Source organism: Opisthocomus hoazin, chromosome 20 (assembly GCF_030867145.1).
Source record: "Opisthocomus hoazin isolate bOpiHoa1 chromosome 20, bOpiHoa1.hap1, whole genome shotgun sequence".
In the NCBI taxonomy this organism is placed as follows: domain Eukaryota; kingdom Metazoa; phylum Chordata; class Aves; order Opisthocomiformes; family Opisthocomidae; genus Opisthocomus; species Opisthocomus hoazin.
In genome coordinates, this window is record NC_134433.1 from 6153836 (window position 1) to 6180804 (window position 26969).

Consider the following 26969-nt stretch of genomic DNA (forward strand, 5'->3'; position numbering starts at 1 on the left):
GCCACCCAATTTATTGGAAACATTTATACCAGAACCCGCAGAAGGCCAGGACAACTCTCACCAGGACGAGCCAACCGGATTACCAAGGCAAACCACACGCCTGTCCACATCTCACTCTGCTGTCTGCTGAAGGCATCCAGACAGGAGACGAGCAGAGCAAAGCGAAGAGGCTGGCGCTGGACACAGGTCCCTGCCCTGGAAATGACGCCTATGAACGTGTTCTTGATGCTCTAAAGCTTTTTTGCATGGTGCGAGGCCTTGTATTTCCATGCTTAGGAATTCATCATGCTCATCACTGTTATTTCATCGCCACTTATTTCATCATCAAGCAGGGGCTCAGCAATAAACTTAGCTCCTGTGGTTCCTTCAGTTCAGCAAGACTCCAATCTGAGGACGTGTTGATCATAACAATAAAGATCTTAGAGATCCAGACATCCCATTTCTACAGAAAATTTCCACCTACTGTGATGATAACCAAGAGAAACAGGAAAATGCCTGAATAAAGACTCCCTTTTAATATTTGCGAAATTCATAAAAACAGATGGGTTTACTCTATTTGATGTTTTAAGATTTCCCCTTAGCGAACATCGAGGAGTTGCCATTTTCTGCCTACAGGGAATTCACAGAATAACACAGAATCACAGAGTGTTCGGGGTTGGCAGGGCCCTCTGTGGGTCCCCCAGCCCAACCCCCTGCCCAAGCAGGGTCACCCACAGCAGGCTGCACAGCACCGCGTCCAGGCGGGGCTGGAATATCTCCAGAGAAGAAGACTCCACAGCCTCCCTGGGCAGCCTGGGCCAGGGCTCCGTCACCCTCAGAGGGAAGAAGTTCTTCCTCGGGTTCAGCTGGAGCTTCCTCTGCTTCAGTTTGTGCCCGTTGCCCCTTGTCCTGTCGCTGGGCACCACTGGAAAGAGTCTGGCCCCGTCCTCCTGACACCCACTCTGCAGATACTTATCGGCATTTCTAAGGTCCCCTCTCAGCCTTCTGTTATGGATCAGCTCGAGAAGCATGAGAACATAAAAAAAGGAATTTTCTAGTAACTTTAGTTCCTACCTGCTGCCCTGGACGTTTTTATGGGAAAATAAGTTCGCCCACTTCTTTACTATCTGACCATGCCACTTCCAGGACATCACTGTAATTTCAACAGTAATTCTTACGCAACACGCAGGAACCGCAAGGCAAGACGTCATGAAATATGTTTTATATTTGTACACGCTCGGGGGAACGTTTGTTGTCTTTAAATAGCACTACCTGTCAAAGAAACTGATACAGAAAAGAAAAAGGAGATAATGACAGTCTGGAAATGAGACTTCTACGGGCAGGTTCCCCCCGTGCAGAGCCCTGCACGGGCCAACCCCAAAAAACCGACTGCCGGATCAGGGCCAGAGCCGGTCACCCGAGACAGGGATGCACCAGTTACGGCACAGGACGAGCATTACTGAGTTCAACTCGTATTTGAGACAAGGCAGGAAGCAGCAGCAATGGGTTTTCTTCGGTGTGAAGTGCCTGGCTCCCGCACCGTGTTAGCAGGTACTCGCGATAAGCGCGCTGACCGTCAGGCTGTTCGCTGGAAGGCAGGGACCGTTCCACACCGACAGTTCAGGCTCACGGTGTCAGGTTTGCCGGCTTCAGACTTTTTATGTACTGCTGCTGTTGAGGCCGCCGAGACCTGTCTTTCCCTGACCCAGCCCCGGGACTGCTGGATAGCAGCTGGTTCACTACACTTCAAGCGGTCCTCGATATTTGTCATTTTTCTGTTTTTTAAAGCAACATTTTAATCACTCTTTAGAAGAGAAACATCTTTTCTAAGGTGGGGATAATCTCTCAAAGCTGCTCTTCCGGAGAGTAGAAATGTCTCCTGCAGTGATTTTTTTCATCTAAGCTCCACTGATACGCTGATTCTGTTCGTCGTCTTTCTGCCCCACCATTAACGCGAAAAAACAAATTTGGCAATAACAGCAGTGCCAGAAATGGCATTTGAAATGTCTACTCTGTCAGCTGCACCTCCGCAACTGCTCACTGCCAGTCTGCATGTCCCTGCTACCTGTACATCGACTGCAGACAGCACACGTTTTTATGGCCCATCTAAACCTCCCTGAAGTGGTTTAAAATGAAAGCGCTGACACGTCAGCCCTCACTGCAGAGCGGGAGCGCGGAACGCAGCACCCGCGCAGAAGGGAACAGCTATCATCTTCCACCATCTCTACTGGTGATGTGCAAGGAAGGGTCACACGAGAGGCAACAGCAGGAAGAAAATCAAACAGAAAAATCTGTACTACCTGCCAATGCTGACTTTTAACTGGCTCAGACGGGCTGGCAAGTGCAGCAGCGATGAGGAGGAGGAAGTCAGGCATGCTAATCTGATTAACGGGCGATTAAAGGACACGGGTTGCAAAAGGCAGGGGGCGAAGGGTTAACAAATACCAGGCTCCTAACAGCAGAAGAGAGGACACCGTCTGCCTTGATGATGAAACGAGTGTAGTTTTGACAGATCTGGGTCTGCTGTGCTTAACCTCTCCTGCAAGGAGATTTCTGAGCTGATTTGCTGTGGCAGAAGAAACCCTTCCCGCTGCTGAGCCCTTCCCTGTCGTGACGATTCCGCTAGCGGCACGGCGCAGAAGAAACTTGGAAATCGCTTGCTGTAAACTTGTGTGCACCTGCGCTTTCTGGCTTTCCCAGAGCTGTCCTACAAACCCACACGAGCTGGGGAGCAAGGCCACGCAAACAGAGGTGAAATCAGGACTGCAAGATGCATTTCTGCTCCGCCATCCCAAATGTCGGCATCCAGCCTCCGACACTTCACCAGACTCCCACTGCAAGAGCTGAGCTTCAGCAGGATGGATCACTCCAAGCGCCCAACTCTTTCTTCTCATTATAAAGGACACCTATCCCCCTCCAGGATTTTTCAGTGAGAGATGGAAGAGGAAACCCTTCAACCAAGGCGCCCGCAGCAGCATCCGCAGCAGCATCCCCCGGCCACAGCCCGGCGCGTCCGAGGCGGCACCGCTTCTGCACGCACAGCAAAACAAGATGGGCATAGGTGGGGTGGAGAAGACTCTAATAAACTGAGCAGAGAGAACATTCTGGGGTTCCCTCTTTGCCTTCAGCCAACCTCAGGCCTAGGTTTCTGAGAAGTGAAGCTGGATGTGGCCAACAGCCGCTGCTCCCAAGCTCGCTCCCAGCCTCGGGCAGAGATGTGGTGAGGTTTAGAGCTTGAGGCAGCCCCTCTACATTTAACAGCCCTCAGTGGACTTTTCATCCATTAATTAACCCAGGTACTTGTTGAAGTGAACTTCTAGCAGCAGCCAAGCGTCCACACGCACTGTGAAGGAGCATCTTCTTCAGTGCTTTCCAACACCTCTGTGCCCCCTCCGGTACGTGTCCCAGGGGAAGGGCCCCAGAAAAAACAACTCACCATTTGCTTGCCCTGTGTCACTTCTGATTTTGCAGCTTTCCCACATCCTCCTCCTCCACCCAGGCTCCAGGTGCCCTCTCCGCTGAGCACCTCCTGACACAGGAGCCCTTTCGAACCCTGCATTACCTCCCACTGCCCAACTCGGAACTGCTTTCAACTCAAACTCATTTTTGAGACTGAGGTCCCAGAGCTACGCAGCGTAGTCAGGGTGTGGGCAGCCACAGCAATGTCCTCGCTTTTATCCTCAGTTCCTTTCCTGATAAATCCCGGTGTTTTCATCGCCACTAACACAGAGATGATGTTTTCAGAAGCCGCCCACGATGAGCCACTGTAACACCAATCCCCAACTCCCCACGCAGACGACAGAGCCTCGTAAAGCGAAGGGTGGACATCGGCAGAGAAATCAGTGGGGCACGCAAGACCCTACATCAAACGCTCATCAGCCGTAGCAACACTTCTCCATTTAAAGCACCCAGCGCCTCTGCAGCAATGCCAACAGAGAAACCTGCACGCCTGTTTGCTTCTGCCAGGCACGGACCCTTCCAGGTGATTATCGAGAGCATTTGTACAATGGGTTGTTCAAGCTCCTCCGTCGACATTATCAGATATTCTTTACAGCCTGTTCTGTTTACATGATACACATTTGCCAAGAGCTAAATGCTTTCAATGACAATAATCTACTACAAGTTGCTCATTCAGAATAAAGTTCTCCTCTTTCCTTTACTGTGATGCTTTCCAGTAATAAAAGCAGCCGGTCCCAAAATGCCTCAGGACTTACTCTTAACTGGAATTGAAATACGGAAATCTGGGAAAAAATCCCATCTGCACTTCTTGAGATGTGCTCTAAAGCCAGAGAAAGTCAGCAGCAGCAATATCGCTCCCCCAGTGCAACGCCTGGAGATCTTCAGCCTCGGGTCAGGTCTCCTGCAGCTACAAAAACATATTGCTCTTCTCCCTCCATAAACCTACACGGATTCGCACCAGCTGAACACAAGCTCTACCAGACATAACTGCTCATTGATCTACAGTTCAGATAATGTACCTAAGGTGTGTAAATCTGCTTGAAGAGCACGTCCTGGGCGCTACGTCAATTGTTGCTATAAAACAAGGAGGTTTATGAATACCTGTTGTTTCGTTAATCATCGATTTATTTCTGAAACCTACATACTAGAAGTCAGATCAACTTTAGGAGAAAAAGGATGAGAGATACAATTTTATGAGAAGATAAAAAAAGACGTTTATTGTATATAACCATTATAGTTCCTCCTTCAGATGTTTCAACGTCTACAGAAATTTAAAGAGCTCTCTGTATTTCCCTCCCTCCTCTATAGCGATGATTGCCTTTAGATATATACACCAGTTACAGTAATATAACTGAAAATGATGACATGCCATAGGTATTTTATTATGCGTTCGGTTTTTTAGGACTTGGATTATAACTGCATCGCACAAGCCTGGTGAGTAAAGCTGAGAGAACTTCTGCAAAGACAGCAAAACTGACAATTTCCCATTTCATACCACCTTCTCAAAAGCACTAAACATATCTCCCTCTTAAACGTTACAGGTCTTCTAAATTTGATACCAATGAACACATTTTTCCCTTTATAGGTGTCACAGAAAGAGCCGAGCAAATCCACTCACCGCGCAGATGGCTGCACCGCGACCGAGGCGTTCCCCCAGACCAAACAACACCCAAGCAGCCCAGGCACCTGCTTCCCCAGGGTGCTCGGTTTTTAGGCAGATATTTCTCAATTTTACTGCTCAGAAAGATGCTGAGAAGAGGGGAGGAGAGGAGCGATTCGGCGGCTAAGTGTCCCTTGCAAAAAAATGAAAATGCAGTTGCTGTAGATGTTTTTAAAGACAATTTCAGAAAGAAGAGGTCCTTTCCAGCTGCATTCGAAGCAGAATATACAGCCAAGCTGCCTGGCCTGACGCATCACTCTCTCCCAAGAGCAGCAGCTTCTGGACACATGGAAGGTACACCCGCTCCATCTCCCACCCCATCGATACACGTTCTTGTCCAGCCACCTGGACAAGGTCCTCTGCAGCCTGCTGTAGGTGACCCTGCTTGGGCAGGGGGTTGGACTGGGTGACCCACAGAGGGCCCTGCCAACCCCTACCATTCTGTGATTCTTGTCTGAAGCGTTTCCCCCCCAGGGGAGCTGGGTCTTGCCCGCAGGGGCCACAACAGGACGCTCCTCACCTGCCCCGGGCTCAGGGCTCCTGACCTCAGCCACCCTGGGACCCTGCCGCAGGCCCCCCGAGCCACCCGCCACGGGGACACACCTCCACGTCACCAGGTCGTGGAACCAACCACACACCAGAACAACACCACCTGCTCCACAAAGAGACTTCAAGACATGCTAAACCCCTGTCTTCTCCTGGTCCCTCGGTCGGGCAGATGAAAAAGGACCCTTCACTCACCAGAAATTCTCCCCCATGAGCTCCTCCTCATGCTGGTGACCAGAGACAACACCGGATGCAGCTTTAGTCACCGTTCAGCTTATACGTCAGGGGGAAAAAAAAAATAATTAATGGCAGTTTCAGCTGAGGAGGTAACCACACTGTTACTGTTCTTGAATGTTCTCCTTGTATCATACAAGCGATATCCCTGAACAACTGTTTGATCCTGCAATATAATCTAAACAGACAACGCAACTCTCGTAAAAATGAGACAAAAGACAGGACAAGACACTCTCCCGTGTGTTTGACAAAAGCAGCAGATGATGTCAATGAACAGTTTTGAAAGGCTTTTAAAATGGTTCACTTGGCTGACTCCTGACTGTCAGCAAAAATTACCATTACGATGTCCTGCTTAAAAAGGTCTGCATGCTGTTCCTCCAGCTTCTGCACATTGGAGTAACCGAGACCTCACAGGCAGTGATCAGACAGGTTTGTTTTCATAATCCCTTTTTTTTTTTTAAGCCTTCTGTATTTTGAAGCTTTTGCTCCATGGCCTTAGAAGCACATGGAGATGCATCAGCAGCCAAGACGGGGGCCCTGCATGCAGACATGGGGGCTCGGCAAACCCTTGGCCAAGAGGTCAAGTGGAAGTCAAGCAGATCTGGTCAGTAAGAGGCCATATGTGCTCATTATCAAAGTAAAGCAGTGGGGAAGCAACACCACTTCTCTGACGGGACGCTGTGGGAGGAACGGGAGGGGCAGAGCAAGGCTGGAGCAGAGCCAGCGAGCTGTGGCCATGCCACGCCAACAGCCCCAGCGCCGGGCAGGAGAAACGCAGGAAAACTACCAGGGACTTGGTGGCTGTGATGAGCTTGGACTAGAAAAGTGGTTGCAACCTTTTGGTAACATAGGTAGCAAGAGCTGTGAAGCAGGTTGCAACGGGCAATGTGGCTGGTCACCCTTTTGGGTGCCCTGGCAAAATCTGCCAGTCTCTGGGTGCCACGGCCACACACGGCCCCTTGCTCATGGCTTTGGGTCCGGCTGCAGGAAGTCCTTGGTGGGAAGAGAAGGATTTGGGGGCCATCAGGACAGGTCAGTGCAAGAGCTGGCTGGAAGACCTGAAAACTCCACTTTTTTCTTTCCCAGCTCTGGGTTTTTCACATGGTGTTGAGTGGAGACATCTGTGCCGGCCATTAAAGCAGGCGAGAGGCAGCCCTGGGGCCGGCAGCGTGGGTCATCTCCCGTGACTCATCACCTCTGAGCACCCACTGGAGCAAGCACAGATAAGGAGAAAATCAAGCTCGAAAAAACCCGAGGTCACTGGCATGGTGAGGTATTCTGGGATCTGGAGGTGGCTGAGCATAAACCAAAGCTACGGGAATGTTTCCTTTACGTTCACAGCCAAAGCCTAGGCTCCTGATCCTGGAAAAACCCAGTAAGGAACTCAAGTTTTTTACAGGCCCACACTGATTTTCAAGTACAAATGGCCAAAACTAAGGTTTTAAATGTGAAACAGATGTAAATCTGTACATTTATACGGTTTAAACCAACAATCCCAGGAAGGAGAAAGGAAACATTTCATTTCTGAATGCCATTTCTTTGCATCTGTTTTTAACTCTACAGCTGCAAAGCCAACCAAGTCAGACCAAACGGAGGGGCGACAGCTGAGATTTACTCTCCCGGAGTTCACGGCTGCTTGGAGGGGGCTGGGGAGAGAAGGACGTGTCCTGCCAGCACAGGGGACCTAAGGAAAATCACAGGGGAAAGTACTAACCCTGGGAATTTGGACCAATTCTCTCCATCCAGAGCTCCAGGGACAAAGCAGGCAGGCACAGGGGGCACACGCAGTGCTTGGGGTTAACGCGGAGACCTCGTAAGCCAAAGGAGATTATCGACAGTTACCTGCCTTTGGTGGGCAGATTGATACCTCTGGATGGAAAATGGAGTATAGTAAGGAGTTGTATTACTGCTCACAATGTCTTTGCCAGCAATATTAATGCTAGCTCTTCTTAAACATTAAAGGTTACGGCACCTCCCCACGGTCCTGGCTCATCATTCAATACCCAGCTTAGATCCTTCATTTGGAAAGCAAACAAAGTGCACCCTCAAAAGCAATTATAAAAACACTGATATGCCCTCAGCGCAATCAATACCTGAATGATGTCAAGGCAACAAACAAGAAAAGAAATACTGGAAGCAGGCTGCTGAGCGGAACAGCTCAGCCATGAGATTAGCACCCTTCCTTCTCCTGAAGAGCAGTGCCCACCTCCCCTGGTTTGGGAGACGTGCAGGACACGGACGGGCAAAGTGCCGGGGAAAGACCTGAAGCATTTCAGAGCTGAGGTACCAGGCGCATCCCCAGCGCCCAGGAGCAAGGCGCTTGGGAGGGGGGCTCGACCCGGTGTCCCGGCCGCTGGCACCCCACACCGCCGAGGGCCATCCTCCTCCAAAACTCAGCACTTCGCAGGCCATCGTGGGAAATCCCTTGTTATCTCCTGCTTCGGGCATTGCTATCACCTTGTCTCTTGGAAAAGCAGAGCTACAGACCTAAAACTCCCATTTTACACAAGGAGGTATATTAAGTTAGATATATTTAGTCCAAATGTGAATTTATATCTAATTGTCTCTCTCCATTTAACTCTGTTGCTTTGACAGAATGAAGCACCTTCTACAAAAATAAACTCGGGTTTTTGTGCCCGAGGCAGATCTAGGCAGTTATCTCCTCTATGGGATTACATATGAGTTCTTCATTATAAGCTGCATTATTTGCAGCAGTTCCTGCAGCGTTAGGAAATTCTGATTTTCTTTCTCTCTCTGGCCCTAGCACTGAGCTTCCAGGCACAGATCTGATATTGAGGAGCTGCAGTCAGCACATAGCAGTATTTAATAAAGTAAAACACAAAAGAAAGGGTGATCTTCGCTTGATTGATGCCACTTCATTTGCATATGCCCACTAGCAGTACTTTGGTTAATTAATACGTCTTTTGTGTCTGTAGATGAATACAAAATAACAGGTTTGCTATCGAAGCTTTAGGTATAAATTTCTCCAATGGACAGGTTAGTTTACTTCCCGGTGTCTTCTCCCAGCATTTTCTGTGCAAATAAGACACAATGAAATAAGAAGGTGGTGACACATGACAAAATCCAAGAAGGATGCACTTGTATTTTAAAGCTAGATGAGTTAATTAGCTCATAAAATGGAAGAACTGCTTGGAGGGGGCAAGGGGGCGGAAGGATGAGAAACACCACCTTCTAGGGAAAAATTTTAGTTTGAAAATATTAACCCTTACGGCTCAGGTTCAGCTCCAGAGGCCTCCAGAAGCACGCAGATTTCAGCAGGCGCAGCAGTGCCACAGAAATTAAGACGACTGCCCGGGTGCTCGAAAGTTAAGTGCTCTGCTGGATCACAGCCTGGGTAGTCAAAGGTGGATTTTCATTTCACCCTCTGATCTGCCTCACCGGCTTCCTGGACCGGCTGCTTCTCACCAGCTCCAGGAGAGACAGGACGCTGCAAATATTGCTAAAATCTCGAGTGCAGAAAAACCCCCAATATATACTTTAGCTCCACAGTTTCTAACACCTTAGCAGCTGAGATTTCAGGCAAAGCCAAGGAAGTTTTGGTCAACCACCTGAACTCCTACAGAATTTGGGGAATGGATTTGGCTGGCAGTTTACTACCAGGGCGAGGAGGCTGCCGAGGAGGCAGCCCGCGGTGCAGAGGTCAAGCTGCAGCATTTTCCCTTGCCGGGGGACTCCTGTGAAAACCCTGCAGTCAAAGAGACAAGCGAGAACCGTGTGCAGGGTTAACTGCCTTTTACACATCACGGCAGCGGTGCATCACAGCGATTAGATCATCTGTGAGGCAATAGTCTTGCTATGAATAATAAATGCACCACGGGGAAGCCAGAAAGTTCACTGCTGTGACAGTGTTCCCTTTACAGGGAGCTCCGACTGGGAATGCTGTTCAAAAGGAGTCCCATGGAGCACCACCTCTGCAGTCGCCATCGAGCATCACCAGGACGCACAAGCCCGAAGGATAAATGCCCTGGGAAACAGAAATCACGTCCAGTTATTTCCACCGCTGTTCTCAACGACGCACAGGGCAAGTCTCCAGCGGTAGCACATCAAGGGACGCGCGTTCAGCGCCAGGCTCTTGTTAGTCACAAAAGGAAAGAGGAGATTTTCCAGGATGGGTGAAGCAGATCAAGGATTAGTTTCCACTGAATTTTGCTGGGAATTTTCTCCCCCTTGTCGCACTGAAGCAGTGACCCAAGTCTGCCTACACTAGAAAAGCTGTAGAAGTGAGCCAACTCATTTGAGAAGACAACCAACCAAACTGGTATGTCCTGTCACTGCCATTAATATTGTTCGAGTCCAAAGATGCCAGTATCTTTTCTAAAACACGAGACAACGCAATCCCTACCCCAACCAAGCTTCACGTATACAAAAGCTACCTTGGTAACTTGGAATATGGTAAACCAAGCAAAGCGAGCTCAAGTACACAGGATTTATTTAGGTCAAAGTAAGCCAGGGGCTGGACGCAGCACACTCTGCCCGAGGCAGAGATCTTTCAGAGCCTGCTGCAAAGCTTCAGAGCTGGGCGTGAATGTGTACCCAGCGTTAACGCCCTTCTTGTTGTACCTCTGCTTCGTACTCACTGCGTGCCGGAGCCGGTGCCAGCCCAACGGGGAATCGTGCCCAGTGACACCGAAAAGCAGCAGGTCAGGAGGCAGGCGAACGGCACGCGAACGCGCTGGTCCCAGTCTCCCGGCGGAACGGGTGACTGGGACCCGGCGCGATCCATCAAACCGGGCCGTAAGCTGGCACAAAAGAAAGCGCGATAAAGCAATCCCAAAGAGCAGGACGCCGGCCTCAGGAGGATTCGGATGTTCAAGGAGGTGTCCAGGAGGAGACGCGGGGCCCTCCAGCAATCCTCGAGGGGCACGTGCAGGAGGCATGGTAGGAAGCCTTCCTGAATTTGAGAGTGAAGCTGTCCTTGCCACAGGGCTGGGACAACATCTGGCCATACATCCTATTATTGTCACTATAATTTTCTGCTGACTTGGCAGCGCCGGGATGGACGTACGCAGGGAAATGCAGATGGGCTGACGGCAAGAAAAAGAGACATCAGGCTGGCAGCTGCCTTTTAGCTGTGCTTGGCATCAGCGAGGAGTTCAGAGGAAAAAGAAATACAGCTTGAACCATTCTCAGAGCCCAGGCTGCAACTGCAGCAGGGTCTCTTGGTAAACAGTGTTTTCGTTTGTAAAAATGAACAGGTTTGACCTGAGAGTCCTTAACAGAGGATGACGGCAAAGCCTTACAGAGACACTGAACACACTTAAGCTGGCTGGGAATTTCTAACTGCAAGTTTTTTTGATTCATAATCACAGGAGTGTAACGGCATTGATTACATTTTCACCAGGAACAATCCTCAGGCCTAGCAGAAATCTGCAGTCAATGAGGAGAGTGTCTTCTCCTTGGAAGAACCCAACGCTCAGAGATTATGAGACAGGACCGCTCTGAGGCCCAAGGCCACCGCCCTGCCCGAGTCACCGGCGGCCGGCGAGAGGGATAAAATCAACTCTGTGGCTCTGGCTGAGGCAGGGGAGAGCTCTGCGCGCCCCACAGCCCCAGCAACTGCGTCACGAGTCGGTCTTCTCGCAAGAAAGGACAGATGAAAAGACAAAAAATAACCTTGCCTTTGCAGTCATGATGAACAGGGAGCATTCTGAAAGCTTTATGAATATAATGGGATGGAAAAAAACCTCATTTCTCATCTCAGTTTATTATGAGCCTCATTTATTGGTGCGTAATTTCACGTCAAATTTTCTCTTGGCATTTCCCAAGCGTGCTTTTTGTAAGAAGACAAAGTTCAGTCTGGCTTGGAGTTGGTTTTTAGGAAGACACAAGCCTGTTTTTTGTTTTATAGGGTAATTTATATCCCAGACATCGCAGGCACATGCACAGAGTAAATGTGCTGCTGCTCACCTTGTATAGTGATGAGTGAAAGGAGAAAGCAAATTTCCGAGAATTATTGTTTCTGACACCCACAAATACTTTGAAGGACAGTTGTCCTCCAGGGAGCCACGCTAGAAAACCAGCTTTCAGAGGGCCTAACTTTGCTGCATCTCAGCAATTCCTGACGGAATCACAGCCTCCAGTCACCTGGAGAGCCGGGACCGCTCCGGCTCATGCATCATCCCCACATTAACGAGTGCTCAGTGCTGGGAATGTGACCGTGGCCCAGGCAACGGGGGATGGGAAGGGATGTCCCCGGGCTGCTTCCACTCAGCAGGGCCCAGAGGGCTAATAAAGAAGCAGACCAATGTGCCTTGCAGTACAGAGGGGGATTTGTCAGTTGAAATGGTATGGGAATCCGTCTTCAGCCACTCATACCCATCACTGCTGTTTAGGAAGACTTAAGCAATTTCTTTCCCTGCAAAACCACGGAGGGTGAGAGCCAAAGCATGGCTGCGCCAAGCCTGCTGGCACCACCCATGCCAACCCCTTTGCTTCCCAGCCACATCAGCCTACGGTGAACACCAACACAACGAGCTTCTGGCCCACCCAGTCCTTACAACGCCTGCGGACACACCCCAAAACTACACCCTGGATCCCACATTTCCGTGCGCCCCAACGCCCCTGCCCAGCCAGCCAAGAAAGGTCTCCTGATAGGGGAAAGTCTCTCGCGTCTTCCCCACCACAGCAAGGCCTGGCTGGACGAGACGCACAGGATGGCACCGCAGGTCTCTCTGGGGCTGGAGATGAAGGGAAACCATTGCCTGAGCATCAAAGGCAGGGCTGCCAGATAACCCGAATCTGGCTCGCAAACACCTTCACCAGAGCGGTGGAAACCACGTACTCTGGGGCTACACATCTGTCGCGTTTTATCCCAAAAGCCACAACACAAAGCACGGATGGTGAGGCACCCCGAGCCCCAGGCCTAGCAGGGTTCAGTCACTTCCATGTGAAATATTGAGGGAACATGGCCAGGAATGGATGCAACCCCGAGCAACACGCAGGAAAGGGTGAAAATTCAGAGACTCAGAGTGTCACCTTCGCCACATCTTTCTCCACAGAGGATGGAGAGCTGGTAGCCCAGGAACAGTTACAGTGCCTGTGGGATGGGTGTCATGCCCAAGAAACACAGTGTGTGATAAAAAATCAGCTTGTCTTGGGGAGACTGGAGGTGTCTTTGATGGCCACAGACTGGATGTGGGCAGGAGCCTGAGCACCTGTGCTTCAGGAGCCTCTGGAGCAACCTCCCCAGACAACATCTGTGTCGTCCAAGTCCTATAGCAGTGGAAATTCAAATTCAAATTTCCACAAATTCAGTGGGAAGAGCAACAGGGGAATGGCTCTGTTCAACAGGAGCAGAGCTAGGCCAAGGACGAGCGCTGCAGAACCTCCCTCAGGATGTCGGGTCCATTTTCTAAGATCCATTGGTAACAAGCACACATAAACCAAGCTAAGTCTCCGTGAACCTGCACGACCACTCACCCCTGCTCTCCACAGCCCCTTCAGCCATGGATATCCTAAATCCATAGCACCCATGGATATGCTGTGGGTGCTCTCTGCACCTGGCTTTCTCCACCCAGGCCCCGAACCCAGGGTGACCGGGGTGGACTCCGACCGTGGCCCGGCGCGTTAAACTAACACCCAGCAGACCTCTAACCACCGCTGGCCAGAGGCACGCACCGAGCCCGTGAAAAATCAGTAAAAAGCTGACATCTGCCAGAGTTTCAAGTGAAGATAAGGCATGGCTGAGTCCTGAAATGGATTTCTTCATCCACCGGTGAATCTCCACCGCAACACACGGCCCGTTGCACAGCAAGAGTTCTCATCTCTCCCAGCAAAGCCCATCAGTGTCTCCCCGGCATAAACATCAACTTGTCAGTAAAACCACTGGAATCCAGTGGGGCGAAAACAGCGGCCCCTTCCCCCCCTCTGCCTGTCCCCATCTGTCAGCGGATAACAGGCAGGGATGGCAAACCAGTTCCTATCCCGAGGAAAGAGAGCGACGGGAGCTCTGCGGCTGCCCGCCCTCGAGGAGGGATGGCTGTGAACCGCCCCAGCACCGCGGCGGCACGAGCGGAGCTGCTCCCCGGCTCCCAGCGCACAGGTTACAGCCTGTTTAGAAAATCATCAAAATACAGCTCCATTTCCATGGAGGCGGTGGTGATGAAAAGCATTTTACCGCTTCGGAAAACTACACCAGAGCTTCTTATACAGCATCTTCAAGCACCTACAGTAAATACCGAGCTGACAACTAAACTGCCAAACATAGGGCGTGAATTCATACTTGTACTGATTCCTGCTCTTAAAATAAATGCAGGCAGTGACTGGACGTTGTTCGGTGGTGGAAATCTGTCTTCTAGCCACACAGCAATCACTCTGAAGAGCAAAATCAACTTCTCTAACAGGGATACAGGCACAAATAAACAGACGGTGGCTGTACACGATGTTGATGCGTTACTGGTGTATCACTAGTTCTAAAGCTGTATTTCTAAGACCTGTTCCAAGGTCACTCCTACTCTGCCTCTTATTTTATTCCAAGTTAACTTGATTTTTATTTGGAAACAGCCTTAAGCCCCAATTTCTAAGTGGATTTTGCTGCCTGACTGATAAAATATTTTTCAGAACCTGGTCTTGAGTATATATTGTTGGCAGATTTGGGCTGTGGGGCTTTTTTTAGGGTGGTTTTTTTGATGTTTCCCAAACTGCTGGAGTCTCTAGGGTCTTGGGAAGCCACAGGCGGCTCTGTGATAGCCAGCATCAACTCCACTGCTGCTATGGCTGCTCCATGCTACTGGGAGGCTTTTTGTGCCCAGGGGTAGAGGAGGGAGACGCGATCCATCCCCGCGCAGCTTCGTCCTGCAGACTGGGCTGGGCCAACTGTAACTCCTGCGTCCGTTAAACAAAACTTCCCCAAGATGTGGTGGTTCCCCTGTTGCTTTTACCAAGGTTTAGCCACCCCGCTTTTCACACTGGGTCTTGCTCTAACTCCAAACTTTCTTACTCTGATAGGCGAGCCCAGAGGTTTGCCCCCTTCCCCTCCTGCCAACAGCCCTGCTCGAGCATCCCCCACCGCTGGCACGGACTCCCACATCATCTGCACCTGACCAACTTTGTGAAGACTGCAGTTCCTCAGCATAAATTCTCCGAAATGTCAACAGAGCGGGTATTTGAACAGTACACACTCCCCAGATAATCAGCTGACATCTGGTAATTTCACCCCAAAGCCTTCAACAAGTCAAAGGTGTGTCCTCTTCTTCCTCGCAACCAGAAGCGTGTGCCAGCCGACGCGCTGACACCTCCTGCAAGCATCCACGAAACGAAGCTTGGGAGGTACCTCGCAGCAGCTACCTGTGCGCCTCAAAGTCCTTCCCTCTGAAGCTGGGGCTGATTTGTCACCACGCTTCCCAAAAAAACCCCTCGCTGCCGCATGTGTCATTTCATGACTAATTCAGTCTCCGCAAAGCTAGGTGCAGACGGGCAAAAAACCCCTGCGCACCGCGAGAAACTTGATTCAGCCATAACTACTGCGTCTCCGTCAACCCTCACAAGCCTAATAAAGCCTTATGAATAAATTACATGCTTTTCAGCTTCCTATTTTTCAAAGTTATAAAAAAATGTAACCACGCATCATCGCAGATCTCCCGGACCCCGCCACGTGCCGCATCCTGCAAGCCCCGGCGCGCGCATCGCCCGGCGACTGGCGGAGCAGCAGACCTGACAGTCCCCGGAGGAACGCCGGAATTCACGCCAGGTGCTGACAGACAGGGTGCTTAAAAAGGGATTTCAGGTGCTGCCTACCACCAGCTCTCTCTGCCTGCACCCAGACTTTAAATACATTAATCACAAGAACTGAGAGACATTTGAAGACGACCAAACAAAAAGCCCCGGCAAAACAACATTTCAACTGACAGCAGTAACACTCACCGCAGAGTCAGAACGTGACACCTTGCATTAGATGTCTGCACATTAGCTTGACATTATAAAAATAAATTCTACCCTAACCAAGGATTTTTTTTACATTTTGATGACAGGCACTAACTATACAGATATTAGGTTCATGCAAGAAGAAATGGTATTTATGTGCTCCCCATCACGCTCGTGCCGATCTCTCTCCATTTCAGAGACGTGCACAATGTCATACGGAGCACAGAGAATCCGCACCGGAGCCCGTGTTCCCAGTCGAGCTGGGAAAGCAAGCCTCTGCTAGCATCTCTTTTTTACAAAAAGAGAGGCAAAAGAATTAAAACATCTTTCTCCTGACTCAGAGCCCTGCTCTGCCATCCTTCCTCTGCTCCCACCCAGCACCCCGGGGGGGTTTCTGCCTCCCACAGGGCTGGAGACAAGCTGCCCACCCCTCGCCTCCGACCCGACAAAGCCACGGATGCCGAAAGAGCCGCCTGCTCCAAAGACCCTCCCTGTGTTCTTCTTAACAAAAAAATACAGCCATAATTTTATGGAAAATGTATGCAGGAAGAGAAGGATTTCATTTTCTGCATGCAGAAAGAGTCCAGCTCCCTTACGGAATCTAAATATACCTATTTGATGGCTTTCCTTTTTCATTCCCTGACCCTCTCAACATTTCACCATATGAATAATTGTACTCGTATAAACAAAATGGGCTCCTTCGTGGATGAAACGCACACTAGAGATTCGTACCATTAAAATGCTATTTAATCTATTTTCAGGGTTTCTGGAGGACTGCAGGGTACACAGGCACGGTACCCTCTGGGAGAGGATCAGCGTCGCTGCCACTGCAGTCAGGCTACCGACGTGCCTAAGCGGCTGCAGGATGAGGGTCTGATGACTAAAGAAATCCCCACTAACAACAACAAGCTCAGTCCCTCGCTGTATCCATTTGATTTTCAAAGCTCCCTACTCCCAGCTTCCCCCATGTCCCATAGAGCCAACGCCAGCCGGCTCCAAGAAGGACCCACTGCTGGCGAGGGCCGAGCCCACCAGCGATGGTGGGAGCACCTCTGTGATAACATTTTAAGAAGGGGGAAATGTTGCTGCGCACCAGCAATTGCAGCAGGAGAGAGGGGTGAGATGATGTGAGAGGAACAGCCCTGCAGACCCCAAGGCTGGTGCAGAAGGAGGGGAGGAGGTGCTCCAGGTGCTGGAGCAGAGGTTCCCCTGCAGCCTTTGAAGCAGCCATGGAGGCCCACAGTGGAGCAGATCCCCACCCGCAGCCCAGGGAGGACCCCAGACTGGAGCAGGGGGGTGCCCGAAGGAGGCTGTGAGCCCGTGGGGAGCCCATGCTGGAGCAGTCTGTTCCTGAAGGACTGCACCCCGTAGGAAGGGACCCACGCTGGGGCAGCTTGTGGAGAACTGTCTGCCGTGGGAGCGACCAAGGTTGGAGAATTTAATGGAGAACTGTCTCCTGTGGGAGGAATGCCAGGCTGGAGCAGGGGCTGAGCGTGAGGAGGAAGGAGCAGCAGAGACAGCATGGGATGAACTGACCACAGCCCCCATTCCCCATCCGCCTGCACCGCTCAGGGGGGAGGAGGTGGAGAAAATCAGGAGTGAAGCTGAGCCTGGGAAGAAGGGAGGGGTTGGGGGGAAGGTGGTTTTAATCTCATTGTCTCGCTCTGATTTGATTGGTACTAAATGAAACGGATTTCCCCAAGTTGAGTCTGTTCTGCCCCTGATGGTAACTGGCGAGTGATCTCTCCCTGCCCTTACCTCGACCCACGAGTCTCTCGTTGTGTTTTCTCTCCCCTGCCCAGCCAAGAAGGGGGAGCGATGGAGCGGCTTTGGGGGGCACCTGGCTTCCAGCCAGGGCCAACCCAGCACCAGAAATCTGCCCTGTTGAATCTGGATGATAAATTTTGGGAAACAAATCTGGGATGTTACGAGGACACGCTGTGCTTATCCTTTGGAAACTGTTTAAAAAGATCCAACCCAAACATCAGACCATTTAACATTCATAGTAAAAAGCAGCTCGAGTCAGCCATTAAACCTCAAAAGGATCCCTGAATTGTGCTTTTCTAATGAATTCAATAATCGATTCTTACTACACAAATAAGGTGTGGGATGGATCAGCTAATAAGCATTCTCAGTTAATTGCTTTCTTGAAGTGACAATTTGTACAAATGATACCATCAAAGTAGTAATAATATCCTTATTGATTAAATTAATCTCTAAAAGACAACTCAAATAAGTTTAATTAGCAATGCATGACAGAAGCACAAAATACTCTGAAAACAACCTTGTAACCCACCCCAGACTTTGAAATCACGGCAACAGTCACGCAATAGACTTTTGCATCTTTATTCCAATAGACACGCATAATTTTATGGAGCACCTTTAACGAATGTCTGTGACTAACCATGACAGCCAGGAAACCGTCCCTGCCCAGCACAAGTGAGACACGCAGCAAAAGCAGCCTTCCCACTTAGTCACACAGTCACTAAAAGCCAGGGCCACAAAGAGTTTTCAAATATAATAGAAATTTTCAACAGAAGGAGCAGCGACCGTCAGAGCAGCCTCCGTGCCAAAAATTCACACATGGAGCTGGTGGAGACCCGGAGCAGCCTCAACACTTTCAAGCTGTGGAAATTGGACATCAGGTTTATAAAATGAGAGCAGAAACCTGTTCAGTACAGCAAAGGGTTAAAAGAGCTGGCCCAAAGCTTGTTCAGCGGGCACAGGTTGTTCCTTCTAGGACCAAGGGCAGGAGCTGGGCCCACGGCCGGGGTCCACAGCCCCCACACGCTCCCTGGGACAGGACGGCATGGACAGGGAAAGCCTGGAGCAACGCTTGCTCTCCCTGTTCCGACGGCAGGACCAGGAACAGGTATGAGATGTGGTCTCCACCCACCCCGGCTCCAGCAGCCTCACCAGCATTGCCTGGTCACCAGCCCGGCTGAGGATGAGATTTCCACAAGCGTTCTGCTGGGGGGAGTTCTTAACACGAGCAGAGATCAAACCTTGGGTCCTTCCGGCTGTCACCACGGTACAAAAGACCTGGCACTACGATATGGGGCGGAGGGGAGCGCGTTGAAAACCTTTCAGATGAAATATTAGCCTAAAGTGCCTTGCTTAGCAAACACTTCTCTGCTCTTTGCCAAGCAAAGGGGATTTAGACTTAATTCTGCCTCGGGAAGTGAGGTAGTGGACAGCAGTGACAAGAGGAGTAAGCACAACCTTCTGGAGACACTCCAGCGTGATAAAAAGAACAGACAACAACAGAGGGAACAGCACGTTCCCCTTGTCAGGGCCAAAGCCACCCCGCAAGCAGAACAGGAGTTTGCCTGGGGCAGCGACATGTTTAATGGCTTTATCATCATCATCTGAGCAAGGCGAGGATGCTTCCCAGCACGCCCGGGAGAGCAGCGAGCCCGGAGCCACCTCCGTGATGCGAGTAACGGGTTTTATTCTTTTCAGCGGCTCATGCAGGAGCTTGCTCGTTTAGCTGACTGAAGTCAGCAACAGAAAGAAACATATGGCCCGTGTATTTCAACACACCTAGGCACAGCGCAGCTTATTTTAGAATATTTGAATCACATCAATAAAACAGGACTCTCGTACAGCATACGGCCTTGGCCCTTCTAGGTTAGGACAGCCCAATCTTCCCAATTATTTATTTGATTTTGTTATTCAGGTGACTTGCTTTTAATTTTACCATAATGTAGTTAGCTTGTGCTTTTGCCTAGAACACTATAAATTTTCCCTGTCCTTCTCATAGGCTCAATGGGTTCATGATCTCATTTTGGTAATACAAGAATACAACGTTCCGAAAAGGCCACATGGTTCTCAGAAAGATGATGAAATTTGCACCAAAAGGAAAATAAATACTTTCTGCATTTATTTTCATCCAAGAATCACTGAAACAACCAGGGAACCACCGAATCGCTTACCTGACTACAGCCAGCCACTTCTCAGGCAAAACGCCCACAAAAAGCCTAATCCTTTTCTGTTCGAGTCGACCCTTTAAAATGATTTTGTTACCAACGAGCCCTACATCACTGCTAACACGACACGGCCGCTACAGACCCTGGCCACAGCAGGTCGCAAGCACGCGAGGCAGGGCTGGCAACCTCTGTCCACCGGGACCGAGCGACCCATCGGAGACCTGACATCGGCCTGAACCCCTAAGGAGACTCTGCCGCCTTGCACATCCAACGACTGGCCTGGGATAAACCAGCGATAACCGAGATCTTACTGCAAAGTGGAACCCAAACACCTGGCAACCGCAGCCACGCCGTCGCCAGCAGCGCTCTGCGGACGAGCCACCCGACCTGCACACGCAGCGGCCACCGCGTCCTCAGCGGGACTCAGGGGCCAGGAGCTCTTGGTCGCTAAGTAAGACACCGGCACAGAGGCTGATTTCTGGAGCTCAGGAATCTTTGAAAATCTACTTTTTGCACAGTCTTAAAAAGTGGATATCCGAAGTCTTTTGGCTCCCCAAACCACCAATATTTTTAAAATCTTGATCAGAACACATAGCATCTGAGTGTGCAAGCAGCAGGGAAACATATGGGTGAGGAACGCCAGCTTGGGAAAGTGAGGGATTTTATTTTTTTTTCAAAAGGATGTTTATCAGATAGCCTTTCCAAATAGTTCAGCATGTGAAAAATAAGAGGACATACGCTCATCACTTGTTCCTGAGACATCCATCTTATTTTTCCAGTTAAAAAGCCAATCTTCCATGAAATCCCCCCCAAAACCTAGCAGATGGGTCGAATTACTAGTGGTGAGAAGACCAGTTCCACAATGATATTATTAACAAAATCCCACAAACAAGCAAATGAGGATAGCCACAAGAGAAGCTTGCTTTAGCGCAGCATCTCTCTAGACGCGAGAAGCGAGCTGCGTGATGATGTGCAATGATTACTTCATATGGGGAAGAGCTATGTGGCATATTTAAAGCCTTTAATTTCTGTTCCCTTGTTTAAGTGAGATTATTGCTCCCCGTAGCCAATAAACAATAAGATTTCTTAAGTTTCTTCTGATTTGCCAGCAAAGCAAATATCCTCTGGCAAATCTATGAACTGAACAATGATTTTTCATTTGAACAACAGCACAGGCAATTCAATTTTCCAGTTATAAGTCTCAAGCCTCTCCCTATCAGCTTGTTAACGCACAAGTGCTGCACTCTAAAACACGCCTGGCAGAATCTCCACAGACTTTGCCATCCCGAGTTGCTTCTGAACGTTGCATTCATTGCTTATGAATCACTTCACTGTATGTAAACACTTGAATCACTAAGCCACGTCTAATACCGTACACAGTAATCAAGGGATGTTATCACAGTGGATTCTGTAACGACAAATGTCTGCGGAGGCACCGAGGCAGCTCTAAAAACGTGGCTATTTGCCTTTTGCTTTCGAAAGCAGGTTTTGCCTGTGTCTGAACCTAGTTATCTGCAGGTGCTAAATGTCTGTAAAATGTTCCCAGTCTTTGTGTCTTCCTGAGATAGTCACAAGCGTCCCACCAGCCCCCCTAAGACCGTTCACATGACAAAAACAGCACTGTATTTTTCCTGGTATTTAAGATACCTAGAGCTTACGGCAACCGTGCGACAACGTGACCAGGGCCTGTTTCAGCTGGCATGCCATTTCATCTCAGAAGCTTTTTGCACCAGGTCAGACAGGTAAGAATCCATGGAAATAAACTACACTCACCCCTAAAAGCACATCCTTTCCCCCCCTTAAACTTAAATTAAAATGCTATCAAACCCACCAATGCTCAGTTCCCCTGAAGCATTCTAATAACTGTTTATGCTAACTTGTTCAGTGTTGTTTTGGGTTCCTTACGTACTGTTAGGTGCAATTTTTCTCGCAAACGTGTCACAAACCTTGATGCCGAGCTCGATGTTCTCCCCTCCGTACACATCCATCCCAGGATCGAGAAGTCCAATCTCTCCAAAGAATCTTCTGTGCACAACAAACGAGCAACCGATCATCGCCGGCGTCCTGTACGAAGAGCAAAACAACAGAAATGAATGATTATTGCTATTTTCCAATTTTTAACAGACAGAGGGCTAATTTCTGCGAAGCTCCTGTTGGCTTCAGATGCTTCCTGCCACCGCTTCTCCCCGAGACTTGGTGGCAATGAGTGAGCTCTGCGCCTCTGAGGACATTACTTTACCAGCGCAAAGAAGTTGTCCAGAATGGAAGCTCATTTCACTGGGTATAGACTGGAGAAAGAGCTCTCCTGGGATTAAATCACTGAAAAGCCTTCAGGTCTCGGCTCTATCGCGAACACCGTGGTGTGTCCATGCGCAAGGGCACAACTTCTTTGGGTTTCCATTCCCTGCAAGTGAAGGAAATACAGTAATGGAATTTCCTTTCTCTTCCTTTCTTCTAGCACTTCTGGTAACAGAGGGCTAGACTTCAGGACAGACTATAGTTCTACGGTATCCTGTGAAACTGGGTTTCCGACTGGGATCTTTGTACGATATCACACAGGAGTCAGCACCAACCAGTGACACCAAGCTAAATCGCAAATCTGCAGCAGCAGATCTTTTAAAAACTCAAGCCAACTGTTTGCAGGAATATCTGCTGTGTCACTGGCCCCGTTCCACCAATATCGGCAGCGCTCCGGGTTAGAGACCAAGCTCTCACGTTCACCCTGCGCAAGGCTGTGCCCTCCGGTGACCAGCGCTGCTCGGCTCCCCCTGCGCCACAGCAGCGTCCGGCCAGGGAAAATAACAGCGGAAAACGAGAGCCGCACTAACACCATCGCCACCGGCAGGACAGCAGAAAGGCTGAGGGAAAACTCGGTGTCAGGGGTTAAGTTATAACAACTATGCAATTTCAAGGATGTAATAGATGGTTGTGCTCACTAACGACCCCGGCCACCACGTGCGCTCCCTCCCTCCCTCGTCACCCTGCGAAACACCGGCCCAGGTCTCCAGCTGACACAGCTGCCCGGGGACGAGGACGCCGCTCTGATCCGCGCAAGCCGAGATCACGCTTGGGGGTATTTTGTGCGTGGTTAAACACTGTGACCCTCTCCATCACATTACACTTTGCCACAGAGCACGGCACTGAACAAAACCGTATCATTACGCTCTTGCTGCCTGGGGATACGCTAATGTGTTGCGGTTATGGTACGTGGAAAGTTTACCCCCTGGGATATTTTCTGTTCTAAAATAGAAATATAAAACCTGTTCTCCCCTTTAACTTGCTTTCATTTGAATCCACGCTGTAAAGTAAAAAAAATCCCAAGAATCCACTTTGAGCGATCAGCAGGGAGGAGACAATGAATTTTACAGCTAAGCCATGCCAAGGTACTGGCAGAGCCTGCTCTTCTGGGGAGCTACGGGACCCCCCTGCCCACCCTGAGCTCCAAGCTGCGAGCAGGGAAAGCTCCACCACGCCGGCCGGGCCGGGCCATCACCCCCACAGCTTCTCGCCCAGGGGACACACGCCTCGGGCTGGCCGGGGAAGGCTCGCAGGGTGTAGCACCAATGGCAGGACACGTATCTGGAGATCTTGCACCACCCAGAAACAGTGTTCTCCAGAGGGAACATGCTCTTCAGGTAGAAACGGGGCAACAGGATCGTGTATTTTAACGGCAGCCCCAAAATCCTGGCTCAAAGTACATTTCACAGCTTGTCCATGCTGTGGAGCACGCTCCAGGCTGAGCTGAGCAGTTACGGCTTGCAGAGGAGGAGAGCACCCTTGAACACATCCACATTCGGGTCACTGATAGCAAGGATCTGGCCCACACCCAACCTCTCCCTCCACACCACGCAGAATGCCCGTATCTGCCCGAGGAGCATCTGGGGTCCCCAACGCAGCCCAGGGCTCCAGAATCCCAGGACCTCACAGCCCCGCTCCGCCAACGGCCACCCACATTAATCTTCAAGAAACCCTTGAGCTCCGGGGATGAGGCGTTCTAGCCACTTAAGTATTATTATTTATAGATATTTTAATACTTTTAATAGACTGGTAGAACAGCTGAACGCTGCTGCCGCCGTATTAAATTAGTTAGAATTGGAATCCATCAGAGGGTTTTTTCAATAGATTTCTTCCCTGACAGCCCACTCGGCCTGCCTTCCAATAAGCGGAATAATGTTTCATGCTTTGCTGCCACTCTAGTACTTAAGATTTCAATTCTATTGCTTTATTTGTAGCAAGTTAACTGCCATTAGCAGAAACAATTCTTCCTGAAATGATAACCACGTTACAGATGCCAAATCTAATAGCTCCATTATCCCAGATTACCTCCTAGAATTAAACAGAAGGGTAAGTTGCTCTGGTTTTACACGGAGCGTGAACAACCCCGCTCGTCTCCTCCACAGGGAATAGGTGTGGGGGAGCACGGGAACCTCTGACTCCTCCAGTCAAAACCTGTTAGGTCTGTTAAAGACACTCAGATAACAGTTAAAGCCATACAAAAATCTGGGTGAAAGTTTCACACAAATGAAACTCCATTTCTAACCCAATAATGTCAACCACTGGGAAATCACCACCAGATAAACAAAGTTTCCTGAACTAGGAGCGGCTCGACAGCCATCCACAGGATCTGTACCCCAAGAAAGCTTTTCTCCTCATTGTTTTGCAATGTGACTTCACTTTGTAGACCACAGAGTCACCGACCCTTTCCAAAACGCTCTTGGAAGCAGCCTGGTTGGGATTTTGTAACCCCACCTTCATGTCTTCCTCCTCTCCATTTTGCTGCACGTTCTGTTTTCAACACGCGACACCGCGGAGCGTGCAAAGCAGCGCTCCCAAGGTCCCTCCAGCAATACAAATTAAGTGCTACATTCTTCTTTGTAACAATGCCTCCATATTAAATAAATGAGGAATCAAGTGGCGCTCCAAAATTTAAATAAAAACACCATTTGATTTTGTAGTAAATCCTTCAAAAAGGTGGACGCTTACAATAACAGAGAGCCCATCCACAATGAAATAACGGCCTCCAGACAAAGAGCTGATAAAGCCTCTTGTTCCTCTGCCCCTTAATTAAAAGCATTAACACAATTTGTTTTTAAAAATCACACAGCTCAGCTCAGCTAAATGCATTTTCATTTGTCCCGATAGCTATTCTTTCTTTAATGAGAAAGGAAAAGCAGGATTTGGCAGAAAAGGATGAACAGAGACATGCAGCAGAATTACCGGGTTTGTATCCAGAAATCCACAGCCTTCGCTCCTTGCCATTATTTCGGCTGGCTTCTCTGCACAGTAAGTGAGGAAAAGGTCAAGAAGAGCAGCTTTTATGAAATATCCTCTGCATGAATCTCTAAATAAAGATGAAGAAGATACAGGGAAAAATGTTCATCCCCGTCTATTAAGTTACTTTAATGGTCTTCCTTTCTTTAGTGCACAGTTACCATCTCATGATTAAAAAGTCTCAAGCAGATTGCTTCTTCAATTCAAGGAAATTAATTTTCTTACACAATTGGATTTTGCTTCCAATTTTACACTAAAGTGCAAATTCTAAAATATGTAGAAAAAAGATATTAAAAAAATAATTAGCGGTCACACCGCTGAGCGGAGGAAGGCTGAACGTATACCTTAGGAACCACTGGGGTGTCCAGTTTCCATTAAACTGCTGTTGTTTTTAATAAACTTCAATCATGGAGTTGCTCACCTTCAACAACACGATCCCCCTGCTTCAGGAGACGCGACACCTGGGACGGTCCCTCGCCTGCCCAGAAAGGCGTTCTTTGTCCCTCTCCCCAACCTGCTGTTCCTAATTTAACACACCACGCTCAAACAGCTTCTTTTCCATTTTCAGGTTTCCAACTTGCCCACGACGCGCCCAACGCCCCACTTCTGCTGCCCGTCTGCACCGCCGCGTCCCAGCCGGGGGTCACCGGTGGGAGCCAGCGTCTCAGCAGGGAACCCCGCCAGACGCCGAGCTGCACGGCTCCGATTCACCCAGCTCCGAGCCTGTAGGAGATTGCAGGGAAATTATCAAATTCAGTCAGAACCAGCCCGTGGCTGTGACAGCGGCCTGTCCGTTATTTCCCTGATGACACCGAGGTAGGGAAGAACACCGCCTGGTAATGGCTGTCAGCGCCGTCACCGCTCTGCGGCTGCGGCACGGTGAGCTCACCGCAGAATGAACAGAGAGCGGGAGGAGCACGCAGGCTGACACCAAGAGCACACATGAGCTGGAATAAAACACGAGGCTGTGGCGCTGAGGACTGACCCCTCCGGTCCTCAGCCGGGGTGACCCAGGCGCTGCCCACAGGCAGCAGAGCTCCATGGGCCAGAGACCGCGGACACCCCTCTGCTCCGCCGGCACCGAGCTGTGTCCGGGTGCTCGGGGTCCACTCGGCCTCGTGAGGGGACCCCAGGCCCAGTCTGATCACAGCAGGACAGGGTCTCTGCTGACCAAAGAAATTAAAAATGAACTGGAAAACCGGCCCATTTTCCAGCTGCGCGCTGCTTGGTGAGCGCCCGCAGCCCTGGGAGCTGCCTTCTGGAGCCCGACCCGGCTCTCGGGGCCCGCGGAGCGGCGAGGCTGCGGCAGGAGAGGCGCGGGCAGAGCCCGGAGCTGGAAAGCAACGCCGTTCTTCTCTGAAACGAGACTGCACCAGGGCACGGCAACCCTGTCCCGGGAAATGGCGGGGCCAGGCAGAGTGAACCAGAAGGCAAACCCAGCCCTGCCCGACCTTTGTCGGCCGTACGCCCACGCCACGCTTTGCTCCCCTTCCCCAGAGAGGCTTCAGTCACATCCAGCAGGCACCACCGAGGATGAGGATGAGGACAAGACGGCACCTTCCCGCCCGGTGCCGGTCCTCGCAGCCCTCCTCCCCCTGAGCTCCTCACCAGCTACGGCCCAGGCATGGTGCCCCTGTCTCACCCCCCCAGCCCCAACCCAGCTTCCCCCAAAGCCAACGCGCAGGGCAGACACGGCCCGGGTGCGCTACGGAACGGCATTTGCTTTAAAAGTGAACTTGATCTCGTTAATGTAAGAAGTTGGCCGTGCGGGCCGAGCGGGTGAGCGCGGGGCGGCGTCGGGAGGCGGCTAACAGCGGTGCGCCAGGGCCGGACGCCGATCACAACAGCCCAGAGCCTCACGCCACACCTGAAGCGCGTCTCCAAAGGAGAAACGCGGCCCGCTCCCACCTCCGGCGCGGAGCTGGGCAGGAGCCGTGCTCCCCGCTCCCCTTCGCTGCCTGCGTAATGGCTCGGGCAGACAAACGCTGGAGCTCTTCCACGAGAATGTA

At 50.4% G+C, this 26969-nt stretch overlaps 1 protein-coding gene across 1 annotated transcript in view; it reads right to left on the minus strand.

Annotated features, from left to right (window-relative positions):
* The window catches only part of GALNT17 (polypeptide N-acetylgalactosaminyltransferase 17), a 219757-nt gene that overhangs the window by 59772 nt on the left and 133016 nt on the right, over positions 1-26969 (minus strand). Inside the window, exon 6 of the mRNA XM_075440254.1 lies at positions 21636-21753. Within this exon, the coding sequence (XP_075296369.1) occupies positions 21636-21753 (118 nt within the window). The remainder of the gene's footprint in view (positions 1-21635; positions 21754-26969) is intronic.